General features: G+C 36.2%; 1 protein-coding gene across 1 annotated transcript in view; it reads right to left on the bottom strand.

Moving 5' to 3' along the window:
* The window catches only part of Atg2 (Autophagy-related 2), a 167,777-nt gene extending 142,940 nt beyond the window's left edge, over positions 1-24,837 (bottom strand). The window contains exons 1-2 of the mRNA XM_089092600.1: positions 24,637-24,837; positions 19,135-19,303 (exon numbers count right to left, since the gene is read on the bottom strand). Of these exons, the coding sequence (XP_088948726.1) occupies positions 19,135-19,303; positions 24,637-24,822 (355 nt within the window). The 5' untranslated portion in view covers positions 24,823-24,837. The remainder of the gene's footprint in view (positions 1-19,134; positions 19,304-24,636) is intronic.
* Positions 24,838-26,499: the final 1,662 nt, after the last annotated feature.

Genomic DNA, 26,499 nt, shown 5'->3' with positions numbered 1-26,499 from the left:
ATTTGGTTCCCCGAGTCCCCGAAAACCACTCAATCACGGTGCCAGCCCTAGCGATTTATCACCAGTGACTTTCCCTGCCAAATATTACTGTGCATACCATAATTCTTCACTACTCTCTTGTTTATTAATTTTCGTCTCTTTTGCAACTTGGCATAAAAACCAGACAGATGCAATATGCAATTGCAAATAGTGCGATATATACAGTTCTTCATATGTTGACAAAAAAAGTATCGTCTTTATGAAATGAGTTTAAATCATTTCGAATGCAGTATACCAATCGGTATTTCTTACATCATACGTAGTCAATAAATTTATTTTCAAATTGAATAGAATTATAGAACACATTCACTACTATACAGCCTTCAGTTGTATTTTGAAATTGACAGCCGACAAATTGTTTCTACAACTGAATTGTAAGTTTGCAGATTTTTTTTTTTTTTTTGCGGTTTTTAGTTAAGATTTTCTTAATGTTTTATACTAAATTATTGAACGTCATATATAAAATCCAATCTTCTTTCTGAAACATTTTTACCCCCCCCCCCAAAAAAAACCTTCTATTGAGACATAATTTAGCTATAGACTAAGATATGTACAAGATTGGGGAATTAGATTGAAACAGAAGTTACCTCAAAAATATGATTCATAAATAATTTTTAAATTATTGCCTACCGGGGGGGGGGGGTAGGGGGATATCATTTTTAAATGATAATATCTCTCTTTTTTTATTGAAAGCAGGGATGCCAAAAAGTTAATTATTTTTTTTTCATTTAAAGTGGAGACAGAAGAAAATTATATCAAATTCCCTTGGAAACCATTGAAATATTTTGATAGTCCCAGGGCCCCCCATTAGGACTTGTTCATTGTCTTGGGTATTTGTGATTTCTCATAGGCTACTGGCCTAATTTGGCTTTTGTGTGTGCTCACTTTTAATTGTATTCTTTGGATCTTATTGAATGCCACGGCGAATCTATGACTCAGTTTTCCAATACATTGAGGTATATCTGAATAATTTCGACATTTTTGTTGTTGTCTTTGTACCCCTTTACTAATACCCTCAATTTTTTTCAAGTAACACTAAGCTGTTTAAAGTTTTTTTGCGTGTTTGTTTGAACCATATAGTGACCTAGTTAATTATTAAGTAAATTTTTTTTCTAATGAAAGCTGAGACGGTATCCTATCTAGGTGGTATCCAGAGGGGGGGGGGGATCGGGAGGTATTACATTTAAATGGTCATATCTCGAAATTTTTTTTACTGAAAGCAGGGATCCCAAAAAGTTAATTTCTTTTTAATTTAAAGCAGACTACTACTACTACTAACAACTCATCGCAGCACCAAGCCGCCTGAGGCCAACACAGCTACGCACGCTCCTCCTCCACCCCAATCGATTCAAAGCCTCCCTTTTTACACCTGCCCAGGAAGGTCCCATTTCATTTAAATCTTTCTTTATGGAGTCCTCCCATCCCACACGAGGACGACCTGCTTTCCGTTTAACCCTAGATGGTTGGCCGAAAAGAACAATCTTCGGCAATCTGTCATCCTTCATCCTCACAACATGCCCTAACCACCTTAACCTTTCTTTCATTATAGACCTAGAAAGCGGTATTGAACCACATTTTTCGTATAGCCTATTGTTTGAAATACGGTCAGTCAGCCGGGTACCCAGAACAATCCTTAAGCAATTTCTCTGGAAAACATCTAGCAAATCTTCATCCGCTTTTCGGAGCGTCCATGCTTCAGAGCCATATTTGACCACTGTCATCACTGTAGCTTCTAAGATTCTAATCTTGGTTTGCAGACTTATCTTCCTATTCTTCCAGACTTTTTTTAACTGTGAAAAAACACCCTGAGCCTTGGCTATTCTATTTTTAACATCTTCACTGCTCCCACCATCTTTACTAATAATACTACCAAGGTAAGTGAAGCTGCCCACCTGATCAATCTTTTCATTACCCAACGTCACCTTTTCATCTTCACTTATTCCTAGCCTTAGTGACTTAGTCTTCCTAACATTAATTTTCAAACCAATACTAGCACCCTGAACTCGCAAAACCTCTAAAAGGTCATTCATTTTCCTCACACTTTCATTTATGACAATTAAATCATCAGCATAATCTAAATTCAGGAGGGGTTTACCTTCCCACTCGATTCCATGGTCTCCCATTGCCTTTCCCGTGCTTCTTAAGACAAAGCTCACTAAAATAACCTGTATAAATGGGGATAGAGAACAGATCTGCCTATTTCCTAAATTAATGAAAAACAAGCAGGCAACCTCATTTCCCACCTTAACTGCAGCTGTGTTATTCTCATACATAGCACTAATCACTTTAATGTATTTTTCTGGTATATCATACAAGGATAAAACCTTTACTAAAGCTCTTCTATGAACAGAATCAAACGCTTGCTCATAATCTATAAAACTGAGAACCAAAGGTGTTTGAAAACTTGTGCACTTCTCAATGATTAACCTAAGAGTGAAAATTTGGTCAATACATCCTCTACCTTTTCTAAAACCGCACTGCTCTTCTCTTAAAACTTTGTCTACGGCATCTCTCAGTCTAAAAAGTATCATATTACAAAGCAATTTGCTACCTACAGAGACCAGACTAATGCCTCGATAATTACCACACTCACTTTTATCACCTTTCTGATAAAGTGGCTTAATTAAGGTTTTCCTAAAATCGTTAGGTACTTCCTCTTTTTCAAAAATCATATTCATAATCTTCAATAACTTATTTTTAACCTCAGCGCCAACATATTTAAGAAACTCATTTACCACCCTATCAGCACCTGGAGCCTTATTATTCTTTAATCCTTTTAGTACTGTTTCTAATTACTCCTCACAAAACAAATCTTCCTTCACATCCAAGGTATCACAAAATATTTCATTTTCATCTATATTTTTTCCTGAAACTCTATATCGGTTAAGCAAGTTCTCAAAATGTTCGGCCCATCTCCCTTTAGCTTTTTCCTTATCGCTAATTGCCACCCCATTCCTATCTTTAACTGGGACAAGTCCGGATTGACTACTACTTCTCAATTTGTTAACGTGCCAGTACAGTATTTTACTATTATGCCGTCTAGCTGCATCTTCTAAATCCTTTGCAATTTTATCCATGGCCTCCACTTCACAACTCCTTAGTTCATATTTCAATGCTTTCTCCACTTTCCTTAAATTCCTTTTGTTTTGATAAGATCTATCACTCAGATAATTATTCTACAAGTCCTTTCTCCTTTCAATTAAACATAAATCTTTTTCACTAATATTCTTAGCTGCAGTTCTAGCTTTCTTCCCTAATACACCTTCAGCAACTTCACAAATTATTTTTCTAAAATTATTCCAACCATCTTCCACATTATCAAATTTTAAACTTTCAAGTTTAGTATTCAACTGTTCCTGGAAAGTTTCTCTCAAATTCTCATCCTGGAGTCTACTAACATCATAACTTCCTGGGAGGTAATTAGCCTTCCGATATTTCAGCTTTAAATTAACCCTTGACACTACTAGATGGTGATCTTTACTTTTAACATCAATGACAGCACTCCTATATACCCTAGTATCTTGTATTGATCCTGCCAGTCTTCAGTTTACTATAACATAATCAATAAGGTTTGCTGTCTTACCATCACGTGAATACCATGTTAGCTTATGAGCCATTTTATGACCAAACACCGTATTGGTTACAACTAGATTGTTATACCTACAAAATTGCAAAAGTCTGTATCCATTACTGTTTTCTTTTCCTACACCAAATTTACCTAAGCTTGGATACCATCTATCCTTATTTCTACCAACCTGGGCGTTAAAATCTTCCAGTAATAACATCATATTTCTGCCTGGGACCTTGTCTATTTGCTCCTGTAACTGTAAGTAAAATTCATCTGAGTCACTAGTATCTCCATCAGTCGGTTCTACAGGGGCGTATACTACTATAACTGATACCCTGAACTTTCTAGTCATAAAATGAGCAATTAGTATTCTATTATTAATACCTTCCCAGCCTGAACAACACTTAGCAGCCTCCGTATTCATCATGAGCCCTACTTCCTGTCTATTTATCCCATCCTTCCTGCTTGAGTAAACTAATTCTATATCACCTAATTTTATGCTTCCTAACTCTGGATATGAGTTTCTGAAACTCCTAATAAGTACAGCTCAAATCGTTTGAATTCGTCAGTCAAAATGTCGATACGATAGTCATTTTTTAATGTCGTAACATTCCAAGTTCCAATTTTCATGTTCTTTAAATCATTGAAATTTTTTTCGCCTCAGGAAAAGCAATGATCCCGGATACCAGTGCAGGACGGGGATCACATATCTTCTCAAGTCTACACCAAAGTGCTTAAGCCGGCTTAGAACCAGACAGCAAGAAGTCCCTGGGACCTCCAGTATGAATGGATGCTTTGTGCAATCCTGGGCCCATCTTGGTCACAACATGGTTTTCAGCACTTGGCGATGCTCTTCTATCAACAAGAGTCGAAATCCTGCACAGACAATCTCAAGCCTCATTATATATTCATGCCTACAAATATTATGCTACTACGGGGAGGCAACCCATAATAGATAAATTAGCTAGGAAGAGGTTTTTCAGCCCAAAGACGCCCATCAAAACATACCAAGCCCAGAAGAATTGTCCATTAGTCAGAATCCCGTGCGAATACTTTGTCGTTTACTAGGCTGTAATGTCCTCGAGGGGTGCCATTCTTTAAGTGGGAAGAGAGTTGACCGCAAGGCCCCCAGTATCGCAAGTGCCCCAAAAGTGTTGAAGAAACTCTTTACAGAGGCCGTTGTCACTAGATTTGGATCTTCTGCCCTGCCGCAGTTGTCCTCCTATAGAGTATCCTCCCGCGATGGTGTTCTGCATCACCATGCAATTTAACCCCTTGCTGGGAGAAGGTTTGCAACTCATGGAACTTGTGGACAAACCAGTGGGTGCTTTTGAGTGTACATTTGAGGGGCCTTCTTCCTCCTCTGCCTGTATTTATGACCCTGGGCAAGGGTGCCCCAGATTCTATTATGGACCCCTAGGGACAAGGTCCCCCCTTGGTCCGTGCCTCTTATGGAGGTATCCGACATATCTGTAGAGCGTTCCACTATTGCCACCTGAGGACACGCTGAATGGCCTGGGGAAGGCCAGATAAACGGATCACTTTTGTTTTGCAAAGGCCATAACTCAGTGACATATTTAGCCTACTACTTATAAATATACATAACTCACTGACTAGGACTATATAAGTTATATACAGAAATATATAACTCAGTGACATATTTAACCTACTACTTATAAATATGTGTAAATCATTGACTAGGCCTATATAAGTTATATACAGAAATATATAACTCAGTGACATATTTAGCCTACTACTTATAAATATGTGTAACAAACTGACTAGGCATATCGTGAGTTATACTTGATACAGCACTTGCATGGTTTTATCGTCCAAAGGGAAAGGGACATATGCGTACAATCCGTTTTTTTTTCTCATTGATGAAACGGGTTTAATTTGAAAACATTCATTCATAAGTACCAGGCATATTCACACTATAACGAATTGGTGTGACGAAAGCGATATCGACATCCCCACCTAACGTCGCGCTCGAGTGATAATGGCGCCCTTGGTCCAGTGCCCAAGTTACATTAAAAAGCCAGGTCATAATAAAGGCATAATAAAGTCGCCCATTTCAACTGTTTTAAAGGTGACAAAACAGATAAAGGCAAAGGGCATTATGAAAAAATTAAGCTTCCAAGTTCAAAGTTATATTCAAAGTTATTACCCAGATAACTGACGAATTTTGTGATACGGTATTTGAAGTTTTGTATGGAGCAAACTCGATGAAAAAAACTACTGATTTTGATAGTTATTTATGTTAAGAATACATAGCTAATAGATACTTCAACTACTCTTATGCAAGGGTTCTGAAACGCCACAGCCATTTCGTTTCTACCAGATTTCTACTTCTCTTGATGAATAAGGAAGAAGACCAGTTTCCAGCCAGCGACTTGTGAATTTTTCAACTCATGAATAGGCTAGAATCTGTTGTAAATTTAAGCTGTGATTTGACAAAGACTGATGAAAACATTTATGTTTGCGGTCAACATTGATCGCGCCGTCGGCGACGTGGCGCGCTATTTTTGGCCCCGCCGCTGCCGGTCTTCCCTCATGGCGTGGCGCCGCGGTCTAAAGCCAACTATCTTTTCAAAGGATAGCCAAACCTTCTTAAACTTTTTGGTGTCATATGTTTTAGCATAATATTCATGATTGTTTGCCTAAATTGTTTTTCTTCTTCATTTTTCTTCTTTTTTTTTTTAATTTGGCACCCGCTACTGCCAAAAATTGCAGAAAATCATATGGAAGAATTTTCAACACAACTGGATTTGTGTTTTTTTTTCTAAGTTTTTAAGACACTTCTGGTGTGTAAATTGGTCTTTTTCCCGTTCCTTAGCACTTTTCAACAAAACTATAGAAAAAACTCAAATAAAAGATAAAAGTTTCAAATTTAGAAACCTTATTTTCCACAGGGGGGGGGGTTTTTCCGCGGGGGTTACTTTTCAAAGGGGGGGGGGGGTATTTTTTGTAGGGGAGGGCATTTTTTGGAGAAAGGGGGTTTAACACCCCCTTCATTCACTATATTCATTTATGTTATTTTACTGTGTTCATGGCCGTATATTTGGCTTTAAAATACACATATTTGTCTATCTATCTAATATGCAGAATAATTGTACCAAACACATTTTGCGTGCAGACCCGTTATGATTACCCCCCCCCCCCAATGTGCAAATCTATAGCGCAAATTTATTTCTAAAGTAACGAAGAAACTAACAAAAAAAAACGGTGTGTTCTAGAATTTTACACAGCGTAAACTTGAGTGAGCGGCACATAATACACACTAATCAAAATTCCATCTCCCTACGGAAATTAAAAAACCAAAACTCACATAAAATTCTCCAATTTAGAAAGGATTTTTTTCCACGTTTTTTTTTGGGGGGGGGGGGGGGTATTTTCCGCCGGGGATATTTTCCGTGGGGGGTATTCGCCGGGGGGGGGGGGGTATTTGCCTAGAACCAGATAGCATTTGGGCTTTTCATCCGAACCCGGAAAGGTTCCTTTGTAATTCCCTTGACCCAAATAGTTTCCTTGGGGCACGGCAACTTCAGTTTTGAAGCGTGGTAAAGATTTTAATAGATGTGATTCCAATAGGCCTATAACTGTCGCGTGTAATATTAGCAATTTATTTGATTATATTTGGTTGCCTCATGTTACTGATCTAGTTAATTATGATACAAATAAATAAGGGTTTAAAATGCGGATTGCCTGCCAATAATGCGCCTCGAGCCCTCTCGGTTCTTTTAAGAGGTTAAATAAAAAGAAAACAAGTTTTTTTTAACTGAAAGTAAGGAGCGACTTTAAAACTTAAAACGAACAGAAATTTTTCCGCATATGAAAGGGACTGTCCCCTCTTCAATGCCTCGCTCTTTACGCTAAAGTTTTTTATTTGTTTAAAAAAAATAGAGTTGTGATAAATCAAACTTTAGCGTAAAGAGCGAGGCGTTGAGGAGGGGACAGCCCCTTTCATATACGGAATAATTTCTGTTCGTTTTAAGTTTTAACGTCGCTCCTTACTTTCATTTAAAAAAAACTTGTTTTTTTATTTAATTTTTTAAACGTTTTTGAATTAATTCAGGTTTTGATTTTAGCTCGCCGTACAAGAAACAAAAAACAAAATTTGCAAATTAATTGTACTTTTATTTGGTTAAATGGCTTTCTCGAAAGTTGTTTAATTTTATTTACGAACGTTTTTATTAATAATAAATATACGTAACTTGCGAATTAACTTACGTAACGCACTTCTATATTCATATATTTTTAATACGTATATAAGCGGGGTTCACTCCCTAATCAATACCTTTCTCTTTATGCTAAAGTTCGAATTTTGTTCCAATTCTTTAGAAATGACCCCTTAATCCCAAAGGCCATTAATTAGAATAAAAAGCTCGTATGGAAGTACTAAAAAATCTTTGGCTTAAAGAGCGAGGTATTGACTAGGGGCGAACCCAATCATATACATAATATTTTCTGTTCGTTTTAAGTTTCGATTTTTCTCCTTACTTTCAGTTGAAAAACTTGTTTTTTTTATATTTGATTTCTGATTTTTTTTAAATAATACTGGGAAATCCGGCGCCCCCTTCAAAGCAATGTCCCTTCCCCCATGAAAACTTCTTCCATGGAAAGATCCTAACACATAACCCCGACCCCCCCCTCCCCCCACTACCAGAAAAATCCCCCCTGAAAACGTCTGTATGCTTCCCAATAACCAATACTATATGTTAACAGTGGGTAAAGTTCCCAACTTTCTGCCCTCCCCACGGGGACTTTGGGGGACTAAGTCATCCTAAAAGACATAGTTATTATATTTTCGACCATGCTGAAAAAATGGAAATCTCAAAATTTTGATCGGGTGACTTTGGGAAAAAATGAGCGTGGGAAGGGGCCTAGTTGCCCTCCATATTTTTTGGTCCCCTAAACAGAGCACTAGAACTTTTAATTTCCGTTCCAATGAGCACTCCCATGATATTCTAGGACCACTGGGTCGATACGATCACCCCTGGAAAAAAAATGAAATAAACACGCATCCGTGATCTTTCTTATGGCAAAAAATACAATAATCCGTTACCAGTTCGTTACCACGAACTGTTTGAAACTAGCTTCAAGGGACAAGTTCTCTATGTATGTGCCACTTAACACATCCAAAGCGTTTGACAGTGTTGTTCATTCATTGCATCTTCCTTTTGTTGTTCATTCATCCCTTGCATGAGCTTGGGACTAACGCCTCTATTCTTGTAGAATCAAAGTTGGTGTATCAATTCTTATGAGAAACTGAAATCAAACGGTCAGATTTTGGGTAATATACCTGTTCAATGTGGTTACACAGGAAGGGGTACTCTCTCCATAGATTTTCAGCATTTGTTGATGTAGTGTTCTTTCGGAAATACCCTCTACCTGTTTTATTGGATTTTCGGACTTGTCTTATCTTGAACACACCGAAGACCTGCTACTTATTGGTCGATTGGTTTAGCATAGTGTTAATGAGGTGCGCATATGCCCCTCTCTTGAAAAACTATACTTTTTGTGTCTGGATTTTACTCCAGTTCCAGTTCCAAAAATTTTTAGCAGGGTATATGAACTACTAATAAGTTCTTTCACCCCTTTGACTCTCCAAAAAGTATCATCAGATATTTAGAAATCCATTGTCATTAGCTGTAACCAATTCTTCTTATCAGTTAAAACAAACCAATCATCCCAATTAAACTTCTTAATTCTATTGATGGGTTGTGGGAAGTGCGGGTACTTGAGTCACCTTTCCCCTGTAATTTAAGACCTATAGGCTGGCCGGTACCAATACGGCTCTTCACGCTCACTCCTGCTCTCTTCTGCACTCTCCAGAACAAATGATGAATAACCTCCTTCTTTTTAATGACTTCATTATGCATTAATAAACACTAATCAATTAGACTCTTCTTTTAAATATCAATAGATGTCTTAAAAGTCTTTCTATCCACGTGCCAAGGCAGGTTAGAATTCAGGATTGCAGTGTAGGTATTTGGATATTAGCCATATAGCAGAGGCGTTTAAGGGAAATAGTCTCCACACTCAGTGGCTGACAATCAAATGAGACATGCTGGATAGTTTCATCAGTTGCGATTAAAGATTAAATTATTTTAATAATTTAAAAATTAAAGATAAAAGATTTTAAATTATTTTTTATTAGTTTTAGTTTGATTTTTGAGTAGCCAAATGGGTATTAAAAAGATTTTAGTAGTTTATTTGTGTGTTATTAAAGAATGATTAGAATGGCGTGCCTAAAGATATTGTAAGGGCACAGCTTTCTACTCCTCCTAGTTTTGTTTTGGGGCTGAGGGAAGATTAAGAGGATGGAGGATGATGTATAGTTGATTGAGAACAAGGTTTTATGAAAAACACTTGTCTATTATTAATGCATTTCCACGGTGAAAGGGGTGCCCTATGGCGGAAGGGTACCCTGCAAAACCGGGAAGGGTATTTTTTTGTGGTTTTGATTTTTTTTTTTTTTTTTGTAGTATACTTTGTCTTCGTCAATTATGTTTGGCTACCCAAATCCAAAATTCAAAAAATAAAAGTTGTTTTTAAATTAGTGTAGGTGACAGTAAAGTTTGAAATTAAGTGAAAAAGATTATTATGTCAGCGAGAGGAGAGGAGGTAGGAAACAGTCTCCACACTCAGTGGCTGATAATCAAATAAGACATGCTGGATAGTTTGATCAGTTGCGAAGCAGACCCGGCATAGAGGGTATTGATGTAGCTTCCAATTAAATAACAAACTATTGAGAAGAAGGGCACCCGATTTCAGACGGTAATATAGCACTGTGTATAATCTAGTATAAAAAAGATATAAAGTCAATTTACTGTGATTATCATTCGATCTTTCCCTAATAATATCACGTAAATTCAAATAAGATAGAGGACTTGGGTTTAACAAAGAAGCCTTGGCTGTCAGTAAATCAGCAGTATCACTATATTTGATACCTTTATGGCTTGGAACATGTTGGAAATAAATCTGGTTGCCTTTAGCCTGGAGGTTCAGAAGCTGTCTTCTAATGATGAATAGGTCCTTATCATTGGCAATTCTATTAATGTTTTTCAGCAACAGTATTGTCAATTTGGGGTCAGAAAGGCAAAGAATATTCCCCTCTACAATGCTACAATTTATGAGAACATCTAGGGCCAAGCGAATGGCACATAATTCAGCTGACAAAATGGAAGATCCCAAAGGAAGGGGTAAAAAAAGGTTAGGGTTCAGTGATTGAATACATACTCCTGCTTCAGCTTTCACACCCTGAAAACATCCATCTGAATAGATTTCCCTGTGATTAGGGTACAACTTCCAGATCTGTTCAGCCAGAATAGTCTGAATCTCATTATTAGGAATTTTGTTTTATTTATTGGAATAAGTTCTGCTTGCAAATAGGTGGACCCATTTCCCACGGCGGAGTGTCAGCAAAGGGGTACGCATAGGGGGAATACTTTCTCCAATTTGGGACCTCCAACTGAAACCGATTCCAAGATGAATGACCATTGGTGCAAGCTGCCTTCAAAGCAAAGGTCTGGTTATAAACAACATACTTGCTTCCATAAGCCTAAATTCACGAGAAGTTTTCTTCCTTTGACTGGATGCTCTTTCACTTAGGAAAACCAAACCAGACAGTTGTTTTAATTTAGACAGGGGAGTATGCCTGTGCATACCCAGAGCAATTCGAATAGCAAAATTTTGTAAAGATTCCAGGGTTTTAAATGCAGATGATGAACGAATTGAGTAGAATTGGATACCATTTTCTAGATTCGATCTGATATATACTACTACTAGTACTAACAACTCACTGCAGCACCAAGCCGCCTGAGGCCAACACAGCTACGCACACTCCTACTCCATCCCAATCTATTCAAAGCCTTCCTTTTTACACCCTCCCAGGAAGTTCCCATTTCATTTAAATCTTTCTTTATGACATTCTCCCACCCTAGACGAAGACGACCTGCTTTCTGTTTAGCCTTAGACGGTTGGCCGAATAAAAATCCAAAACAACCTTAGGGTGGCATCCCCATTTACTTCCAGAAAGTCTCTTTAGAATACAAAGTCTCCGAATGATCATGGATTTCAAAGAATTAATATGTGCGTGCAATAAAATTTTAGAGTATATCCATAGGCCAAGTAGCTTCACTGAGTTACGATATGGAATTTCACTAGAGAAAATTTGAAGAGGACTTGGAGAATCTCTTGAGCAATTAGCAAATATAATGGCTTTGGTTTTACTAACTGAAATAGGAAAATCAAAAGCTGAAGAGAATCTCTGAACTAAGTAAAGAACGATATTACGATATTGGCACAATATATATTTTTTTTTGGGGGGGGGGGGAGGAAGGGGGGTTAGACCAGGGCACTTAATATCGAAGGAGTTGTAGAAACTTCGAAAAGAATTCATTCTATTGGAAATTGGAGTGACTAGTGCTCTTTTTAATAGTTGAAAGTGATTGGAAGGCCACTAACACCCCTTCCACACCCACCATTTCCCCAAACACATCCAATCAAAATTTTGAGATAGCCATTTTGTTCAGTGTAGTTGATTTCCAGATAGAAATTATGTTTTTGAGGAGGACACTCCCCCACAGCCCTCAGGGCAAGGGTTGCAAGTTATGTCCTGGGGGCATAAAAGATTTTTAAAGAAAGCGTTATCGCAGAAACTTCAAAAAAGGCTCATTCAATTGGAAATTCGAGGGGCTAGTGCCCTTTTTAATAGTCGAAAGTGCTTGGAGGGCAACTAACACGCCTCTCACGCCCACCTTTTCCCCAAACACATCCAATCGAAATTTTGAGATAGACATTTTGTTAAACGTAGCTGAAAGTTCTGAAAATTAGGTCTTTGAGGATGATAACCCCCCCCCCCCACAACCTTCAGGACAAAGGCTATAAGTTATGCCCTGGGAGCATATAAGGTTTTCATAGAAATCGTTGTCGTAGAAACTTCAAAAAGGGCTCATTCGATTGAAAATTGAAATGGCTAGTGCCCTTTTTAATAGTCGAAACTGATTGGAAGGCAACTAACAAACCTTCCACGCCCACCATTTATCCAAACACATCCAATCAACATTCTAAGATAGCCATTTTGTTCAACATAGTTGAAAGTTCTGGAAATTATGTCTTAGAGGATGATAACCCCCCAGAGTCCTGAAGGAAGAGGTTATGGGTTATAACCTGGGGGCATATAAGGATTTTATTGAAAGCTTTGTCGTAGAAACTTGAAAAAGGGCGCATTCGATTGGGAATTCAAAGAGCTAGTGCCCTTTTTAATAGTCGAAATTGATTGGAGGAGAACTAACCCCCCTCTGACGCCCACCTTTTCCCCAAACACATACAATCAAAATTTTTAGATAGCCATTTTGTTCAACGTAGTTGAAAATTTCGGAAATTAGGTCTTTAAGGATAACTTCACCCCCACAGCCCTCAGGGCAAGGGTTGTAAGTTATGCCCTGGGGGCATATAGGTTTTTTTATAGAAAACGTAGTCGTAGAAACTTTAAAAAGGGCTCATTCGATTGAAAATTGAAAGGGCTTGTGCCGTTTTTAATAGTTGAAAGTTATTGGAGGGCAACTAATACCCCTCTCACGTCCACCATTTCCCCAAACACATCAATCAAAATTTTGAGATATTCATTTTGTTCAACGTAGTTGAAAGTTTTGGAAATTAGGTCTTTTAGGATGACAACCTCCTCAGAGCCCTCAGGGCAAGGGTTGTAAGTTATACCCTGGAGACATATAAGGCTTTTATAGAAAGGGTTGTCGTAGAAACTTCAAAAAGGGCTCACTTGATTGGAAATTAAAAGGGATAGTGCCCTTTTTAATAGTCGAAAATGAATGGAGAGCAACTAACCCCTCTCTCACGCCCACCATTTCCCCAAACATATTCAATTAAAATTTGGAGATAGCCATTTTGTTCAACAAATTCTGGAAATTATAATTTTGAGGATGACAAACCTCCAAAACCCCTCAGGGCAAGGGTTGTGAGTTATGCCCTGGGGGCATATAAGGTTTTCATAGAGACTTCAAAAAGGGCTAATTCAATTGGAAACCGAAAGGGCTAGTGCCCTTTTTAATAGTCGAAAGTGATTGGGGGGCAACAAGCCCCCCTCTCAAGCTCACCATTTCCCCAAACACATCCAATCAAAATTTTGAGATAGCCTAGTCATTTTGTTCAACGTAGTTGAAAGTTCTGGAAATTAGGTCTTTGAGGATTACACTCCCCCCAGAGCCCCCAGGGCTCATGTTGTAAGCTATGCCCTAGGGTCATATAAGGTTTTTTATAGAAAATGTTGTCGTAAAAAGTTCAAAAAAGGCTCATTCAATTATTTGTACTTTAGAATGTAATTTGTACTTTACCGAAAAAAATTTTTTTAATGTTTTCACTTATAACTTTAAGAAAACAAAAATTAATTAAGATTTTAAGGAGTATATACCAGCATATGTATATTAAACTGACAATGCACATTTATTCCAGTAAATTCATTTGGATTTTTTTCAGTAAATTACAAATTATATTCTGGCTTTTAGAAAGCATAGAGTTTAGAACCCTACTCAGATTAAGTTCTGCTCGTTTTGATTTTGACTTATTTTAATTTCTGTTTGTTTTGGGTTTCATTTATTTATTGATACTGATTTGTGATAGCTGTATGCTTGGTAGATTATTTGATTTTATTTTTGTTTTAAGGGAGTTCTTTATTTTTTTTTTTTTTGAAAAACTTATTTTATCGCAAAAAGTTTTTTGATTAATCACTTAAAAAGGACTTCAAGAAATTTTTGAAAGAGTATGGAACATCCAGGTTAATTAAAAGATCAACCAATTTATCATGGACTACATAGGCATCTGACCAGTCAAATAGGACTGCCATTGTGGCCTGCCTGGTTTCAAGAGAGTTACAAACCCCAATTTCAAGGCAAACTATGTTATCCATAGAGCTATGTCCTTTTCCGAAGCCTGTTTGTTTACTTGGAAAAAGATTACTAATTTCAGCAAACCACTCAATTCTTGATAGAATAAGCCTTTCAAGGATTTTACTGAAAGTTGGTAAAAGAGATATAGGTCGGTAAGACTTGGGGTCACTAGATGGGTAAGAAGAGTTTAAAGCAGGAAAGACCTGGGCAATTTTCCAAGCATCTGGAAACTTTTGGCTTCACTAAACAAGATTATACAGACTTAAGAGGGCAGTATGGAAACCTCTGGGGATTGAAAAATCCATCTAATATAAATACCATCATTACCTGGGGAAGACTTGACATTAAGAGAATTGAGTGCCGCATTAAATTCATCTAGGGAAAATGATTCCATCAAGGACATTTTATGTAAGGAAGTAGGAAGAAGGGTACAAAATGGAGGTCGAGGGTAATGAGAATCAGAACGATCATTTTTATAAATATCAGAAAAAAATTTTTGCTTTCATCTTATCTGGAGAATCATCCTGCATGATACCATATTTACGGTCATCATTAGACGGCTTACCACTATTGAGTTGGCTAATGAAGTTGTGAATCTTTGAAATTGGGGTTCTGAAGATAATACCTGCACTAAAATTGGACTTTGCTTTTAAATACTGAATCTAATTCTAATCTACTATTTCCGGCGCTGCGTTTCTTCTTTATTTGGCACGTTCTTATCGTAACAGGAAAATAATCGCTTGGTATGGTCCTACTGATATTATGCGTACTCTGCACCATCATCAATATGAACTTTCTTCTGATGAAAGCTTAAGGCTTGATGACAACCTCATCGGGTTGCTTAATGAAGTCTGACATATGTATAGTTATTTATTTGTTATTTTGTAATGAATTTTCCTTCTCCCCTTATTCCGGACTAGGCAATGCGCCTATCCCCCTCTTTAAGTTCCCAAATTAACTTGGCATACCCCTTCCCACTTTTCAAGGATTTATACTTCCTTTGTCCACCCACATCTAGAACATGCTTGTCCAGTTTATTACCCTAGCATCTCCCGGAAAGAGTCAGATAAAATTGAATCCATCCAAAAAAGAGGCCAACGAGTAATCTTCAAAGATGGCAAAGTTCCATACTCTCTTCTTCTAAAAAAGGCAAGGTCAGAAATTCTTGAGTACAGGAGAGATACGTTGTGTCTTCGTTTTTATTGCGCCTCCTTTCATGTGCCTTCAATAAGGCAATGACCAACCCCTGCAGGAAATACATTTTTCCAAAAAGATATTCCTCATCCACATTCCGCCGGCTCAGGTTGTTCTGCAGATCGTTCGTTGCTTAGCTCCAAAAATGAAAATAACTTTTGTCTCCTACGTTATGGAAACATCAAACAGCTTGTGGTAACAAACTATAAGTAAGGAGCAGCCTGGCTCAATAGTAACCGACACTCTAAAAAACGGAATTTACCGATATCAGAAGAATCGGATATTTATACTGATTTCCAATATATAAATTCCATCAAGTTTAGTTTTACCTATCAAAAGTTACGAGGCTGAGAAAATTTGCCTTATTTTCGAACAAAAGAGGAAACACCCAATAAAAGGCATTTAATCTTAATGAAAATCACACCATCAGATTCAGTGTATTAGAGAACTATACTGTAGAGGTTTCAAGCTCATATCTGCAAAAATGTGGAATTATGTATTCTTTTTCAGAAGAAAGATCACAGATGCATGTTTATTTGTTTTTTTGTTGTTGCTTTTTTGCCAGGGGTGATCGTATCAACCCAGCGGTCCTTAAATATCGCGTGAGGGATCATTAGAACGGAAATTAAAAGTTTTAGTGCCCTTTTTAAGTGACCAAAAACTTGGAAGACAACTAGGCCCCCTCCCATAATCATTTTTTTCCAAAGTCACCCGATCATAATTTTGAGATAGCCATTTTGTTAAGCATAGTCAAAAAACCTAAAAGTATGTCTTTGAGGATAACTTAATTCCCCACAGTCCCCAGGGGAAGGGCTAAAACTTATGAACTTTGCCCATTGTTTACATATAGTATTGGTTATTGGGAAGTATAGACGTTTTCAGGGGGAATTTTTCTGGTGGGGGGGGAGGAGACGAGGGGAGGGAGTCCCGTGGGGGTACAGATTCCTCCATCTTCCATGAAATAATTTTTCATGGGTGAAGAGGGGTCATTCTTAAAGAATTGGAACAAAATTCGAACTTTAGGGTAAAGAGCTAGGTATTGATAAGGGGAAGAACACCCCTCATATGCATAATAATTTATGTTCGTTTTAAGTTAATGTTGCTCCTTAATTCAGCTGAAAAAACTTATTTTTTTTAATTTAATTTAACAAAGCATCCACTAGTTTCTCTCTTTGTATTATTTCTATAAACGTTGCCTATGATTTGTGCATGTTCCCTCGTTTTTCTTCCTTTTTAAATTTTTATAGACTCTTTTAAAATTCCTCTGATAAATTTTAACAAGTCCGAACGACCCCCGAACGACGATATGTTTTCATCCTGGACGTTGGTCTAGATCAGTGGTTCTCAAACTTATTTACACTGTACCCCTTTTTACCCACAAAACATTTCAGATACCCCTTCTAAGATACCACTAGTAAGTAGTAGTAAGTAATAGTACCACTACTATTAGTAGTGGTGGTACTATGTACCACCACTACTAATAGCTAAAATATAAATAAAATTTAAAGGGTTGTTTTTTTTTTGTTGGCCGCCCACGTACCCCCTAAAAAATTTTGCGTATCCAGTTTGAGAACCACTGGTCTAGATAGTCAAGAATCCCTGTTGTGCCGTCACATTCTTTCTTCTTTGCCAAGACAACTTGCAAACTAAATACTATGCTAGGCTAGCTAGAAAGAGAGCCCGTAAACTTTTATTCAAAGAAAACTCCATTTTGACAACAGAAAAAATGTAATTTCTTTGTAGAGTATTATTTTCGTTGTTTGTTGACCCTGAAGAAGCACCTGCTTCCTTGGATAGTTGCTGTTGCTGTTTGTGTAACTTTTCTTTTTTATCTTTGTGTTAGATTAGGGCTATTGAAGCTAAAACATATTCTATTCTATATCTCTCATTGTAAGTGTAACTGTCCAAGAATAGAATCTTGCCAATATATTTTTTGGTACTTGTTAAGATTCCAGTAAGTACGCGAGAAGTGAATTTCGTTAATGCTAATGAAATATAACAAAATAGAGTAAAAATATAATAGTTCAGAAACAAATTTGGGCTATATATTTGCATATTAGGGGGGGGGGGGGTAAAGCATAGCATATATTAAATATGTAACCCACCCCTAACCCAACCTAGCAACCTTTTATTCCCCCTAAACCCCAAAAAACTAAAGTTTAAATATAGTTCCCGGAGTGAGAAACCCTTTGTTCATACATTGTCTCATATGAAATACGGGTATCTTTGCAATACAATTCACGTGTACTTACCGGATTCTTAACAAGTACCATTTGTTTTCTCTTTAAGCCCATGGGCTGTGTGGAAATTGAAATACTGAAAACATTTGTATTTTTTTCTCTCTCTTTTTTCAGTTCTGCTTCTTTGAAAAAAAGTGCTTTAGTAACTATGCCAAGGCTTTGTAGTGCATAGAAGATTCTCCTGCATTAAAATAATTATAACAGCCTATAGAGTTGACAATACCCATATCTTTATACAACGGCGTTGTACCGTATATTCTTTCCCTTAGATTATTCAAAAAGAGTCGCAAACAGAAAAACTGAAAATTAGTGGCTCTAAAAACCCTTTTTTTTCATATTGGATCTCTTTCCCTTTGAGGAAAAAACCTGTGACCTCCCTCCCAAGGGTTATACTATTGTGCACCACCTATTGCACCCTCTACTAAAAACTGCAATTTTTAATTGCATCACACAACCCCAAAAAAAGTTGCCTACAAATTGATGTCACACATGGTACTTGTCGGTTATTGGAAACATCTTCAAGAATAACACTTAGGTTAAATCTCAGAAAACTGGTTTCATAGCTAAAAAAAACAAGTGATGGATGATACAATGCATTGGACTTGAGACAGAATGCATTGGACTTGTATAATTTGGGCTATATAATTGCACATTAGGGGGTGTGTTGGGGGTTAGGTTACGTAAGACATAGGTTAGGTTTGGGTTAGGGTTCCATAATTTTGTTTCTGAAATATTATTTCATCATCATATTTTGTTATTTTTCATTAGGCTTAATCTAACTTCACTTTTTGGGAGTGTTTCCAGTAACCGGAAAGTACCTCACACATTATAATAAAAGAGTTTGGAAGTAAACTGAGCAAAAATTGAAACATCTTATATTTGTTGAAACCATGGTTGAACAATTTTAATTGAGTACTTATGCATATAAAAGTTTAGAATACTGAATTTGGAGTCAGGTTTGGGGGTTTACAGGTAAATGGGTTCAAATTTAGATGGTTTGTGATAATTTGAATCAGAGTCAGGCAATTTGTCACATTCCTGGTTGTAAAACGGTAAAAGGTTTAATCACAGCCCACTTCTTGCACACGTCCAATTAGATGGTAAATAGGACAAAAGCTATAAAGATGGCCAAACCAAATATATCAAACTTAATTTAGGGAGGATATAAAAAGGATACAAGACTTACTAGTAGACATATGCCGATTCGGTGCAACAGCAACATGCAGTCCATGAATATCAAGAGATGAACTTTCACCAAATAAGTTGGACCAGGGTATTTTGATAGAAATCTCTTCAATGTATCCATCAGTGAAAATAAGAGGTAATTTCAGTTCTGAAGCCAATTCATTGAAAGACTAAATGAGAAACAGAAATTAGAAAAACAAATATGAAGAGCTTTGAAAAACTATTTATTTTAATAGAGATGAAAGTTCATTTTTTTGTAGCCATTGTTGGTACAAGTAGACAAGAATAACCATAAACATATACCTTGTCAGTTAAATAGGTAAAATGTACAGAAAACTGCTGTGTTTTGTGTAACCAAATCCATTACCATCTTAAATATATAATTTCTTATATAACACTGCCCTTCTCTTAGAAGTCAGACTTGAAAGAAACATAAGTTAAAATTGATAATAGAGTCAAACTTAGAAAGACAAGAATTTACTATGAAATCATAAACAAAATACAAGACAAACAAAAATTAAAATAAATATTTAAATCAAATGTAGAATAGATGAAAATTATCAAGAACAGGAATACAGCCCCTTTACACTCCCTGACCATTAAAATTAACTGAAAATGATATGTAGTTAAATACCGTGTTTTTTTTATTTGTTTACTCCATTAAACCAAAAATGAGCAAAAATAAAATAAAATAATCTACCAAGCGTGAAATTACCACAAATCAGCATTGATAAATAAATGAAACCCGAAACAAACAGAAATTACAATAAATAACCGTGTCAAACTCAAAACAAGCAGAAATTAACATGAGTAGGGCTCAAAACTTCTATGCATTCCCAAAGCCAGAACATAATTTGTACTTTACTGAAAAAAATACAAATGAATGTGCATTGTCAGTTTAATATACATATACTGATATTTAGTAATCAAAATGCTAATATAATTTGATTTATTAAAGTTATAAAACTAAAAACATTTATGTTTTTTTCTGTTAAGTGCAAATTATGTTCTTTTCTTGGGAAGGCATAGGGGTTTTGAGCCCTACTCATGTTAATTTCTGCTTGTTTTAAGTTTGACTTGGTTATTTATTGTAACATCTGTTGGTTTTGGGTTTCATTTATTTATCGATGCTGATTTGTGGTAGTTTCACGCCTGGTAGATTATTTGATTTTATTTTTGGTCATTTTTGGTTTAATGGTGTTCTTTACTTTTCTTTGAAAAACTTATTTTGTGGAAAAAGTTTTTTTTTAATTAATTACTTTAAAACAGCTTTCATAGATTTTGGTAAACATTCACTACTGGAAAATAACAAGGAACAAGGTGTCAATAAAAGGGCCTGAAATGTGCTCTTGGAAAGAGCACAAAAAGTCACATCATGTGGTATATTCCACCTTTGTACCAAGCTAAGTAATGTAAAAACAAAACCTCTAAGATTTACCAAACCTTATAATAGCATAATTTCTCATAGAATGCTTATTTAAGCAGTAAGCTATAAACTTAAGGTGCAGCAATGTTCAGACTGATTGTATCAAGGCCTGTCTTTCACATGTAAGTGTTTTTAATAAATAAATGAAAGTTTCATTTTCCTACTCAACTAATTTCCAAAATTGAAAAAGACCCCTCATCTGGAATTTTACCAAGGGGAGTTTTACACCAGCATCCACAATTCATGGAAAGTCAGTACCATGAAAAGGGGATAGTTGTGAGTAAATTTGTTGTGTTTGACCATATCTAAAGGACATGTGCTAATAAAATAAAAGTAGAACCTTTAGATTCCTTATTTTATGCTCTTTCCAGATATCATGTTAGCTGACTATCAGGGGGGGGGTGGCACATTGATAGGGCAACAGTTATTTTATTCAAAAGGATCATAAAATAAGGAATCTAATCAATACTACTTTTATTTTATCAAGAAGTTTCCTTCAAAAGAGTGGCACTTCTATAATGTTACACATCATGTCTTCTCTTTAACCAGTTTTCTTGCATTCTTAACTTGGTGAAAAACATTCCACCAAGACATTTCAATTCAACTGTAAGATAAAAAAAAAGATTATTTTAAATGACTTAAAATATAGTTTCAGTGCTTTCTTTTCTTTTGTATCCCAGGGCTATGTCAGGGCTGTTCCTAGGGGAGGGGCAACTGTTTCAGCTGCCCCAAGTGCCACAGCTGGGGATTGGCCACTTTGATCAAGTTTTTCACTTTTGATTTTGCTTCTTTTTTTTTGCTTATATTTGAGGTTGGGAGGGGACTGCTGTAATTAATTTCCCTGGGTAAATTACTTGTTAGACCTACCATATTTCAAACAGTAAGTTGTATAAAAAAAATATGGTTCTATCTCACTTTTCAGGGCTTTAATGAGAGAAAGGTTAAGATAGCAAGAATTGAGGCAGAGAAATGGACGAGAATTCTTCTTCAAATTTGATGAAGTTGTCAATTGTGTGCCTCAGGGAACAATCTTGTGTCCAACCTTGTTCAATACTTACACCAATGATGTTCCACAAGTTGTAAGAAATAAGATGAGCCTTTATGCTGATGGTTCAAAACTTATTGAACCTGCTTTCACTAATTATAGGAGTTTCTATGAAGCAAAAGCTAAATACACTTTCACTTTCAGCCTTCAACTGAAAACTTGAATTTAATATAGAAAAATACACCAAACCTTTGGCACAATTATGTATACAACAAGTAGCAGACTACCCAAGTTATGGCCAAGCTGCATAAGGGTCTTGTGTGACCATTGCTTCAATTTGGGACATGTGTTGTTACACCCTTGGGCGAGGGTGATCAGTAGAAAATAGTCTATCCAAAGACAGGCAGCAAAAGTTGTTGACCAACACAATAACCTCAACTACCCATCTTGATTGAATAAGCTAATGCTCCTAACACTTTTGTATAGATGCAAGCATGGGCACCCATTGGGAGGGGGGCAGGGGGCTCCAGCCGCCCCCCCTGGCTGAATGACACTGCCTTATATTTGTATGAATTTAGAAAACTTTTTCCACAAAATACATTTTTCAAAGAAAAGTAAAGAGCCCCATTAAGCCAAAAATGGACAGAAATAAAGTCAAATAATCTACCAAGCATAAAACTACCACAAATCACTATCAAAAAATAAATGAAACTCAAAACAAACAGAAATTAGAATAAATAGCCAAGTCAAACTAAAAGAAAGGCAAAACTTAACATTACTAGGACTGACAAGTGCCATGCCTTCTCAAGACCAGAACATAATTTAGGCTTTACTGAAAAACAAATGACTGTGGATTGACAGTTTAATATACCTACACTGATATTTATTCCTTAAAATCTTAATTTTTTTGTATTTATTTAAGTAAAAAAAAATTGAAAACATTTAAACATATTTTGTTTTCAGTAAAGCACAAAATATGTTCTGGTCTTGAGAAGGCATGGGGGTTATCAACCCTACAAATGTTAATTTTTGCTTGTTTTGAGTTTGACTTGGCTATTGGCTTCATTTCTGCCCATTTTGGTTTAATGGAGTTCTTTGCTTTTCTTTGATAAACTTATTTAAATTCTAAGAGCAGAAGTAGTAACAGCAGTAGCCCCAAAAGCTTCAACTAAATACCCACAGTCATTCTCTATATTGCTGAAGTTTCTTATTGGCAACCACAAACACAGTACTTTTTGATTTAGTTTCAAGCATCATTTAGTTAAATAGCCTAATGGGCCAATTGCATAATTGTGGAGGTGAACATGCCCAATATCCCTAAAGACATAGTTGCTGAACTGTTCTACTATGCTGAGCAAAATAGTTGTCTCAGAATTTTTACAGGATGTGTTTGGGAAATAAATAGGCTTAAGAGATGGGCTGATTGCCCTCAATTCTCTTTTTACTCTTAGAAAGGAAACTAAAACTTTTAATTTTGAATTTAATTAGCTTCTATAAATGTTTTAATGATATTTCTAGCAACTATAGAGTGATGCTGCCTATGATATTGCTCATATGCCTTTTTGAAAATCTGTGTGCATACAGTTTTTTCATTTAATTGGAAATCCCCCTAAATAATTCCTAAAAGTTTCACATTAATACTCTTAGCATCATTAGTAACAGTAACTGTAGTGGTAGTATCAAAAGCATACACATAGTGCCTTCTTACTAGTTCAAAATCCCCACAACTTACTCTTAAAAGTCTAACTTAATAATATACGTTGTTCTTAAGATATTGATTTGTCACCTTTTTGAAAGTCCACATGCTTATAGTTTGTTTTTATTTAGATCAAACACTTGGAATTATTAGTTTGTGAGCTTACCTAGAAGGACCTCTTTCATGGGCGCCCATAAGCTGAATTCCAGGGGGGGGGGGCAAACTGCATCTAATTGGCATTTTTAATGCTATATAGTAGAAATCTCAGAACAAAAATATAAAAATAAGGCAGTATCATTCAGCCAGGGGGGGCGAGAGCCCCTCTCTGCCCCCCCCCCCCATATGGGCACCCATGACCTCTTTTTGGAAATACTAATTATACTATTTGGATGTATATATCCTTTCAGTATTTCAGTTTTATTCACATACTAATAGAAAGCTGATTTTCATTTGATTCTAAAAATGAAGTTTTTATTGTTTGATATTTATTCTATAAATCATAAATATTATATTTTTTTCCAATTGTTTGTCAAAACAGATACCCCTTTTTTTATTTATGCTGACAAATTATTGGCAAAACTTCACCAAGAAGACTACTCTCACATTTCATCAGGCTATAGTAAAATAAGATTGGTCCAAAAAAATCATCTCTATTTTTTTGGGATTGTCAAAGAAAAGAGGTCCTTCCCAAAAAAAGATATTTTACCCTAGTGAGAAGTTATCCTGATAAGAGAGCATATACCAGAATCTATAACCAATACTTCTCCAATAGAGTGGTAGCCTAGTGGAACTCAATGATGTCCCATTCTGTTCTCCATGGATTGGTGGACCAACTCTTGTTGATGGCAATCTTAAATGCATAAACAAAGGTGATGACTTCCAAATCACTGAGCTATTAACCCTTCATAATCACTGATGAGCAGCTCTACAAGATTAGGCTATTATTTATCTCACTAGATAACATAATTTAAGGTAATGGCTAAGACACATTTTGTAGATGAAGGATTACAGATTTCCAAGGAGTGTCCTTTCAGACCATCTATCTAGGGCTAAACTAAAGCAGTTCCTCCCCAAGTGTGGTGAAAGAAAAAAATTAAAAGAAATTAGGACTTCTAGGGAGATTGTAAAGAGGGATAATTTTGACTGGCCTAAGATGGTTTGGTGCTATAGTGCTTTGTCAGAAGTAGTAGCCTAGTAAATCAGGGGGTTAGGTGTATTGTCAGCATCTAAATCAACCATGATTTGGAAAAAGCTCAAAATATGGAAACTAAAAGTAGGCCTACTTTTATTTTATTAGTTAACTGTATTTCCCTGCAATGTGTTCAACCACAACAAATTAACCAAGATGTTTTCTTACCTTTATAAACGAAATTTTAATGTAGAATTTCACACTTACCTCACAATCCAGGGAAACAGCTTTAATAGCTAAACTTCCATTATATAGGTCAACTTCAAGCTGTTCAAGGCTAATTTTGCTCTGTAAGTAATGTCCAAGGAATTTCTGCAGTAAATATCGACATACTCTTTTCTTAAAAGTATCAGATATAAAATTGTTAACATTAAAAATATCCACAATCCCCATATTTTGAACTTTCTGCGTTGAAAACGTTTTCGTAATAAAATACAAAGTAAAGCAGTAAAGGGTGTGCACAATGCATAGGTTGGAAGTGCTCTGACATCGCTTTCGGGATTTTCAAAGGACCAAGGGGTAAATCGTTTAAAGATAAAATGCTAAATTTGAAGATTATATGTTCGATGTCTTTATTGAAATTTTATGAAGTGAGAAGAAAGTGTCGGAACAATACCGAGTAATTTTACTATAATTGCGGTAAATTAATTTTCGGTAAAGACGAAATTTTACTAAACTTTCGTGTAACAACCTCATAAGATATCTTGACAAAAATTCATGTTGAAAACAGAGACAAAATCCTTAAAGGGAAAACCTTCTCCTCTTTCTAGGTTCACGCTTATGGGCTGACTTATCATACTACATATTTGTTTTCAAAAAACTTTGTTTACAAAAAACTTTTAAAATGCATTACAAATTTGTTTACTTGCATTTTGTTTCTCTTTTATGAGTTGAAAAAAAATGTCGGGGGGGGGGAGTCAAACCCAGTAACTTCCCTCCCCAGGATGGTGTTGAAAATAACTAATCGCGAAAACTAAAAGACGCAAATGAACTTCTGACACATTTTGTTTTGAATTAGGTTTAAATCCTCACTTGTCGTCTTTTATTGAAACTATACCTTCTTTTCTTCTTTATCCAATAAACTAAATTGTCACTAAATAAAAAAAAAGATACTAGGAAAACCATTGAAATGGCAAAGAAATCTCTAAAAATGTCTCTACATGAGTCTAACTAGCAAGCTTGTGATTCTTTTTTAATTTTAGTAGGATTCAGCTACTGCTCTAGCCATGATCTTTCCCCGAGATTTATCAGGTGAGCAGATGCCTGTCTCTCTTAGTCCAACAGCGATCCTTGAAAGTTTCAATCTAATCGGGAGCGAAAATTTGGCCCTTCTTTGGGCTAAAATTTTGAAGGAAGCTCGTACCCTTAAACTAAGACCTTTATTGTGCACTAGGCTCCCTTCAGCAAGGGATTTATAATTTTAAGTTTCCAACCGTTGAGAAAAAAAAGTTTGTTAGCCGTATTGGTCCACCGTTTTCGGGAAAAACAATATTTTTTTTCAAGTTAATATTTTCTAACTGCACAGCAAGTTCCCTTTAGCCCAGAGACTTTTGGTCTTAAGTCTTAAGCCGATCAAAAATGACCCTTTTTTAGGCTTATTTTCAGGGGAGTCATTAGTTGTTTAGTATTATTCCTTCTGTGTTTGGTCCCCTTAGCCCAAACATTTGTCGATATAAATTGAGGTTCTCTTGACCCAAGAACTTTCAGTTGTAACTTTCAAGCCAACTGAAAAGAAAAAAATTCCTTCGCCCCAGTTTTCGTATTCCTGCCCCCAGCCCGGTTTTCTTTTTTACATAAGAGTTTCCTTGACTTTAGAGAGCAAACAAATTTCCACCCTTTTTCGGGGGAGCCATTAGTCTTGTATTTCCTTTTTTTGTGCATTGGGATCCTCTTGACAAAAGGACTCGATAATGTAAGCTTTGAGTTGATAAAAAAAATGCATTTAAATCGTGTTTTGGGGGTCCACTTTAAGGAGGTCAGTACCACCAATAATGTTTTGTAAATTGTTTTCACGTTGATCCGAGTGCTTTTAAGGCTGTAAGTTTCAACCTGATCAGGGACAAAAGTGTT

Source organism: Artemia sp. Qi Xiang Cuo, chromosome 7 (genome assembly GCF_049724085.1).
Source record: "Artemia sp. Qi Xiang Cuo chromosome 7, ASM4972408v1, whole genome shotgun sequence".
NCBI classification, from domain to species: domain Eukaryota; kingdom Metazoa; phylum Arthropoda; class Branchiopoda; order Anostraca; family Artemiidae; genus Artemia; species Artemia sp. Qi Xiang Cuo.
Note: the sequence above shows the minus strand (reverse complement) of the source record. Positions and strands in the feature narration are given on the sequence as shown.